Source organism: Loa loa, assembly GCF_000183805.2.
Source record: "Loa loa unplaced genomic scaffold supercont3.200, whole genome shotgun sequence".
Taxonomy (NCBI): domain Eukaryota; kingdom Metazoa; phylum Nematoda; class Chromadorea; order Rhabditida; family Onchocercidae; genus Loa; species Loa loa.
Genome location: NW_018108380.1, coordinates 110,405 through 118,778, shown reverse-complemented (window position 1 = coordinate 118,778; position 8,374 = coordinate 110,405). Strand labels below are relative to the sequence as shown.

Below are 8,374 nucleotides of genomic sequence, written 5' to 3'. Positions count from 1 at the left end.
ACTTTATTTGTATATATTTCATTATAAGCATTACTTTTACATACTTTTGTACTCACTTTATCTGTACTTATTTTATTATTAACATTACGTCTGCATGCATTTTTGTATCCCTTATTTGTTAATACTTTATTATTAACTAACTCTTACATGCATTTTAATTAACTTTATTTGTATTTATTTTTCACTAACATTACTTTTGCATACGTTTTTACTTGCTTAATTTTTACATACTGTATTGTTAACTTACTTTTGCATGCTTCCATACTCATTTTTTTTTGTATTTGTATAGTTATCACATTAGTTTTGCATGTGTTCCTTTTTTTAATTTCTATATACTTTATTATTAAATATTTTATATACTATTTGTGCATAACTTACTTTTACGTGCATTTATGCACTTTATTATTTGCATGTTTTTATACTCTCTTTATTTGTGTATTTTTATCACTAACATTACTTTTGCATGCTTTTATGTTCACTTTCTTTTTTTGCATGCTGCTATGTTATTAATAATGTGTTTGACGGTCCAGAAAATGATTTCTTTAAGTACATATTTGTTCCATTTTATTCCATTTCATTTGTCATTCATATTTATGCCAATTATTTTAGATTTGAAAAAATATGTCAGATATTATAAAATAATATTGCCGTTGTTTTTTCATTATAATGCAATACATAAGAAACTTAAATTAATTAGATGTGATGCAAAAATCTTAAACACTAATTAAATACTTAATCTCATTTATTAATTTCTTGGAAGTAGTTATTTGCTTACCGTCATAAATGATGCATGATAACAGTAATCGATGAAAATTGTATTTAAATTTCCGTAGATTACAAATTACACGATTTTAGTGCAATTTAATTTCAGTAATTTAATGGTGGGTTTTTCGATTGTATTCCTAAGTTTGCATTAATTTATTAATTTTTATTAACTCATTTTACTGGTTTTTTTTAGTTTTCGAAAATGAATATTTGTAATTGGAAATACAATGCGGTCGGAAATGTATCTCCAATTACAAAGTTTCAGGAATAATTAGTGGAAATGTATTTGAATTTTTGCAAAAAAATATTGCAAATTTTAAAAAAGTTTGAATTCTTAGCAGTTTGATAGTAAATGTTTTAACTATATCGTTATATTTATATTAGATTCACATTTGATTTCATATTTGACTTATTTGTTCCACTCATAAATTTGAATGCAAATAGAATGGAATATAATTAAATATGAATAAATGAGATCAAATTGTCGAAATATATCGACTAAATAGATGAAATATTAACAAAATTGACACATTCTTCGACATCTTAGCCGCATACGTCTTGATATTCCACAAAATGCTCGTCTTCTCGTGCAAAATTCAAATGGATCAAAATCGAAGCAAACTGAAAAAGAAGCAATCAATTTTATGATCAAATTTTCAAATCAAATATAAAAAGGTTGATAACGTTGTTAAATACAATTAGTTCTCCATTAATTACGTCAATAATGATATGTTTTAATTGTTTATTGATTGTATTATAACTTAAAATATGTGGTATTATCAGGACAGCATTAATCCTCTAAAATTTACATGACGAAGAATGCAAATACTTGCAAGTTTTTTCTCTTGAACGGATAAGTTTGACTGATGCTTAATTAATAATACTATTCAAACAATTAATTTATGTCGAATCAGAAGTGCTATAGGTAATATGATTGCAGTATTGGTATTGATAAGACTATGATGTTGACAAATAAGATTTTTCTATGATTACATTATAATGTATTCATACTAACAATAAATAGGCATTCATAATAAGTAGATGTTAATGATGATACTGTAGCAATGTATAAAGAAGGAATGATAATAATTATGAAACATTTACCATTTGCTGTTTTAGAAATAATTTTTGAATTAATGGAATTTCTTGCGATGTTTTGCTGAGAATTTGTTGTTTGTAATAATGATGGGAATTGTTGTAGTGATGCTGGCATTATTCTGAAATAAGTACTATTATTGTTTTTGGCAAGCACTACACATTGATCGTACTAATTACTTCCTAAAAAGTCGAATGGATTAAATTAAATGAATGAACGTAAGTTTTCCTTTTCCTTCTTTTTGTGTAATTTAAAGCCATTTTAAATCATACATTTCAGATTAAACCTGTTTGCAAACTCTATAAAATCAAAAAACAATTCATAGTTTATACCATGAAAAATTCGTAATATGCTATATGTCAAGCAATTAATTGTTAGTCATTGTTATCAGATGAAAATGAAATGCTAACTTTTAAATGAAATAGAAATTTTTTTCTTCGTTTGAGATACTAAAGTGATTTTTTAGATCGATTTAATTAATAGTCGCCAAGTTATTAGTCACATCTGATTAACTAATTAGCTGAAAAAAAACAAAAAATAAGCAAAATATACCGATTAGAATTTTGTTGAAATTGATTATTCGGTAGGACTTGAACAGCTTGTTGTGATAGATGTTCTTGAGCTATGGTTGTCTGATCTGCTTGTGATGATACTGATGGCTAATTTATGGGAAAATCTTACTTGATTAATAATAATTTATTCATTATTGAGAGTATCAAAGGAATTTTTTTTCTTTTTTGAGAAGAAGAAGATAGATGATGAGGGGAAATATAATTTTGAGAAATGAAAGAATAAAATGAGTCGCATGATTTGCTTTTTTCCCTTTCTACTTTAGCACATTTTCTTAATCACAAAACGAAAAATTTCTACAGTTGTTAATTTTTCGTTATCTAAACTTAAATAAACTACTTAACGCTACTCTTAACAATTATCAATTTACGGAAAGGTTTTACTTGATTAATAATGATTTATCTCTTATTAAGAGTATCAAAGAAATTAATTTTTATATATTGCTAATCTTGTGATAATAGAATAATTCAAGAATTTACCGAGAAAAACTTATTTAATTACCAATAAATTAACATTTTTTCTTCCATTATCGATAGCATCAAAGCAATTTATTACTTTATCTTGCTAACCTTATGATATCCATAATTATTCAAGAATTTGCCAGAGAATTCATATTTAATTGCTAATAAAATGGCCTTTGCTCATTTATTATACCAAAGGAATTGATAATTCGAAAGAATTAATTATTAAATATTATTAATACTGTGGCAAATCTTACAATCGAATTTCCCGGAAGCGGTTGTTGTTGTTGTTGTGGTAACATTGAGACTGCTGATATCTTTTGTGGAATTTGCGATTCTAATTTTGGCTCTGATATCGATGACAAATTTTGAATCAATGTAGGACTAACTCCTGATATACCTGTTGATTTTGATACGGTTGGTTCAACTACAGACATTCCAGTTGATGGAATTAATGATGGCGTTACTTTAAAATTCAATCGATTTGATATTTGTAGAACCTAAAAATGTTAATAAACCTGTTCTTTTACTTTAATATCCTAAAATAAGTAATAAAAAATAATCTTAATCAATGTAATCTTAATTATGCGTACTATGAAATTTCGAGTACTTAATTTATTTTCCACAGTACAAATATATTATAATACATATTGATGTGTATTAATCTATAATGAAAATACATATTAATTAAAAAAAGACAAGTTAATTAAAAAAAGACAAGTACATAAATTAATTTAAAATAAAATCATAGCGATTAAATTCATTTTAAAATAAAAATATTTCAACTAAAAATTTGTTGCCGGTATTCTTTGTCTAAAAATAACAAAGTAATTTTAAACAAAAAATCTCAAATGACACCATGGAAATCTTAACAAAAACTAAACTAAATAACAGAAAAATCTTCGTATACAGAAAGTCTTAATTGATGCTTAATTAGTTCTCAATTAATTACTACAATCTTAATCCGCATAATTCACACTTACCTTAAGAAAATCTTGAAACCTTTGAGGTTTTGGTTTATGATCAGCATCATTTGGAATTACTTCTAACAAATTTTGTTGTAAATTATTATCCAATGCATCAAACATTCGAAATGTATCCAATTTGAATTGATTTTCCTGCAATTGTCACCCTTATATATGACATTTCACCCTGAAATGTATAATTTGCATTAATTGTCATAATTTATGGAAAAAAATAACAATTTAAAGCTGATTTTCTTTTTACTTATGGAACTATTATAAATGTTTCAACGAAAAATTCTTTGTATATTGATCAATTTCCAATATATATATATATATATATATAAATATGTATTTATTGCATTTGCATTTATTGTATGAGCACATGTTGTATGTGCAATTATTTGTTTGTTTATTTGTATATGTGTCCATCGAACAATTCAACCAAACATTTATTTGACATAAGCGAAATGCAACGATTCAATAACAACAGCAATTTTTGTTTTCTTTTATCAGTAATGATATGATAACTACCATTTGATCAATTTTAATTCAACTAATAGCAAAATCTAATTATCTCAAAACTATTTTCATTGACAAAAGTGCATTTAGAAGTCATATTTCATTATTATTATTATTTTTTTGATTAGTTGATTAGTTTTACTGATTAATTATTTTTCATTAAGAAAATTTTCAAACAGTGAAAAGATAGGTATATTTCCATTTAAAGAAGAAAAAATCAATCAGAATTCCAATTAATACTAAATGAACATTACTTAAATGAGCACTTAATAAGGAAACAGATTATCAGCTAATTAGGCACATACACTGTTGATTCTGGTTAGCAAATGATCATTTGTCGTTAACAGCATTTATCATTTATCAGTAATAATACGACAACTCCCATCTTTCCTACATTTCTGTTTTAAATTGTTTTTTTTCGGTGAAATCAGAATACAAAATTCTAATTACGCTAGTATACCTTGCATGTTGTTTGTTAATTAATCATACTGATATATTTTGAAATATACTTATTATCAGATATTTTATATTTTTATTGTAGCATCTTTTGACATGAAAAAATTTTCATACATAAATAACGAATAATATTTGTATGAGAATTTAATTCTTTTAATTATAACATCGTGTTAAAAAAGGAAAAAACTTTCTAATTACAAATTACTTAATAGCATACTGGAAATACTTTTATTATTTCTACCTTTTTCTCCTCTTCCTCTCTTCCTTCGCACTCTTTTGTTTAATAAAATTTCCTAATCAGTTTACAATTTGATGATAATAGCAATTTATAAGATTCAATTTATTTGCCTAATTGTCGAATATTTTTATATTAATTACTTTTAGTCGGAATAAACCTGAAATTTATGGGGAATTTCTTCCAAAACCTGTTCATACCTGTTTTTACTACAAATGCATTATTATTATTACTATTATTATCATTGAATTGTTTTGTTGCTGTTGTTGTTGTTGTTGTTGTTGTTGTTGTTGTTGTTGTTGTTGTTGTTGTTGTTGTTGTTGTTGTTGTTGTAAATAGTGATGATTTAGTGTTTGAGGTAGTGAGAGAATTAATTTGAAATTTAAAATTTTTCTCCCACAATTTCATTTTCTCTTCATCCCTTCTTCTATCTCCGTTTTAATTTCAATCACTGCTTAAATTAATCAACTCCTTTCCTTTCCATTATTTATCATCCACCCTTTAGCATCATTTCTAACAAGCAGATGTCATTTTAACTTCATTTCCACTTCCTTTTTTTTTTGCATCCAACAATACCACAATTCTATTTACTAACATTCATCAAAATTGTATTATTCTTTTTTTCGTTTTGAAAATTTTTTTGAAATAAATTTCATCTTTCTTTAGTTAAAAATTTGAAATTTCACAAAACAAATTATGCAATTTAATTTTAAAAAAAATCAATTTTTTTTTCGAAAATTTTAAATTTTTTTCCTTTTCAATGTATTATAATTTAAATAATTAAATATCAAATGTATCCAATGCTTATCATATCATTTTTATCAAAATTTCTGGTATGAAAATGAAAAAATGACAAACGAAAACTTTTTTTGCAACCAAAAATTGATGGAGAAATTTCAAATGTTTCAGAGCTATTAGTATTTTAGTTAATGTTATTAGTAATTATGAATTATTACTAAACAATATAGCACCAATAAAATCAAATATATCAAAATGAACAGAAATAATTGCATAATAATTTATAATAAATGATAGCAAATTTGGTAATTTTCCAAGAAATTAAACAAAAAAAAATGAAAATAAAACTATTATTAAATAATATTTTCTCATTTTTCACGGATAAATTGATTTCATAAATTAATTTTGTAAACAAATTTGTGAACAAATATGGACAAATAAATTTTTACAAATAAATTACACAAAGTGTAAATTATGTAAAGTAAAAAAGAAAAAAATTTCGTGAAAGCAAACATTTGGAAATAAATTTATTCATTCATTTTTTTTTCTATCAGAAAAAAAAACGAATAATTTTTATGGATTTTTTTTGCTTCGCTTTTTTACTTTGTATCCATCAATTTGTTTTTTGTGCAATAAAATGAAATGTAAAGGCAAAAATTTGGCTTTTTGAAATTTACATTTAGTTCATAAAAAAATTGTTTAAAAAAGGAAAGAAGAAAGTAAGTGAAGAACATGAACTTGAAAGTTTTAATTTCATTTAAAAGTTAATTAAAGTTTTTAGTATATTATTAAGATAGATAAAATAAACAAAATTGTTGCTAACAAATTGATTTAATGATAACGATTAGTGATTAATTGATAAATTATAGAAAAGGAAATTTTTTGATAGCAATTTCAATCATTTTAAAATTGAATAAATGCGATTGCAAATAATTAAAACAAATGGTAAAAGGGACAAAAGAATGGATCATTTTAATAGATATGTAAAAAATGTTTTTGAATGAATTTAAGTAAATTAAATAAAAATTTCAATTCATTTTTTCCTAAAATTAAATTCATTTATTTTAGAAATTGTTATAAAATATTTGCAAATTTGATAAATTAACTCATCGTCATTAATTGATCATAAAAGAATCGATGGACGGAATGATATATTTTGACATTTTGGGCTTGCATATTAGCAATTTATGATCATCATTTTTGCATGAAATTAGCATTTTATGTTTGTTTTAAATTGGCTAATTGTGCGAGAAAAAAAAAAAAAAACAAAAATTAGAAATGAGTTAAAAGGTTTTTTTTTTGATTATATATTTAAAAAATCTTTTATCACTTTGCCAATCATTGATATGTTAACAGTAGAGTAATGTAATGATTTCATACTGTAGCAAATATTATTTTAGTAATGTGATATTGTAACATTTAATTAATAAAACAAATTAATGGATGAAGAAAAAAAAAAGATGAAATATGAGAAATTGATCGGAATTACATTGCATACATATTTCTTGCATAAATTATATGACATGCATATTAATCGCATGTTTGCACGGCATGCATATTGCTATGCTTGCATGATTACATTGCATGCATATTGATTTTATGATAGTTAAAAAAAAAAGAAAAAAGGAGTATAGTATGAATTATGTGATAAAAAGTAAAAAAAGCGAAAAAAAAAAGAAAAGCTGAAAGCATAGAATGAAGGAATAAAATTTGATTTTTTAAAATTTAATTTGATTTGATTTTTTTTTCTTTTGAAATTAATTATTTATGAAATATTTTATTAGCTGTCATGAAAAGAAATAAAACAGTGTAAAAGAAATTTCTAGCAAAAATCAATCAACTTCAAAATAATCCCATTTTATGGTAATTTTTTTCCCCCTTTTTATGTCTTCAAATTTTACCTTTTTTTGCAAAGTAAACGATTAAAACAATCTTACCATCATATATTATTTATTTGCTAAAATATTAGCCGAAGAAAAAAATCGGCTAATTGAGAGGAAATTACTAATCACTTGATTTAAAAAAAGAAATTAATAAAAAAAAAAAGAGAGTAAATTCAGGTATTTCCATAAAATGAAAGCGATGAAATTAGGACGAAATCAATTTGTTGTCATTTTACATTTTCATTTTTTTTTTTTTTTAATATATTCGTTTAATTGTCGAATAATTATCATATAAAATTGGATTGTGTCATAAAAGTTAATTTTTATTTATTTTTTAATTTTTCTATTTTTTTTCATTTAACATTTTCATTTCTTTTCTTTTTTTTAGTATATTCGTTTAATTGTCAAATAATTATTATATAAAATTGAATTATTTTATAAAAATTGATCCTTTTTTTTTTGTTTGTTCAATCACAAAAAAAGAAGAAGGAAAATTGATAATAATTACTTAAAAAAGGAAAAAAAAGAGAAATTCCTTTAGGTAATTTTCATTTTGTAAGAAATATTACAAATAAATTAAAATCAAAATATAATTTACATACTTATATATAAGTGATAAAATCAATAGTTTTCTTAATTACTGTTTAGTAGTTTCAAATTTTCCGGAATGTAAACTGAGAGCAGTT

The 8,374-nt window shown here is 23.5% G+C and overlaps 2 protein-coding genes across 2 annotated transcripts; both read right to left on the bottom strand.

Moving 5' to 3' along the window:
- Positions 1-3,110: 3,110 nt before the first annotated feature.
- Positions 3,111-3,980, bottom strand: LOAG_10549 (hypothetical protein; the record flags this gene model as incomplete). Its single annotated transcript, XM_003146073.1, has 2 exons — positions 3,111-3,392; positions 3,876-3,980. The coding sequence occupies 2 exons, from the start codon at positions 3,978-3,980 to the stop codon at positions 3,111-3,113; spliced, it is 387 nt and encodes a 128-aa protein (XP_003146121.1).
- A 1,200-nt stretch (positions 3,981-5,180) lies between these two features.
- On the bottom strand, positions 5,181-5,475 carry LOAG_10548 (hypothetical protein; the record flags this gene model as incomplete). Its single annotated transcript, XM_003146072.1, has 2 exons — positions 5,181-5,227; positions 5,268-5,475. The coding sequence occupies 2 exons, from the start codon at positions 5,473-5,475 to the stop codon at positions 5,181-5,183; spliced, it is 255 nt and encodes an 84-aa protein (XP_003146120.1).
- Between the last annotated feature and the right edge of the window lie 2,899 nt (positions 5,476-8,374).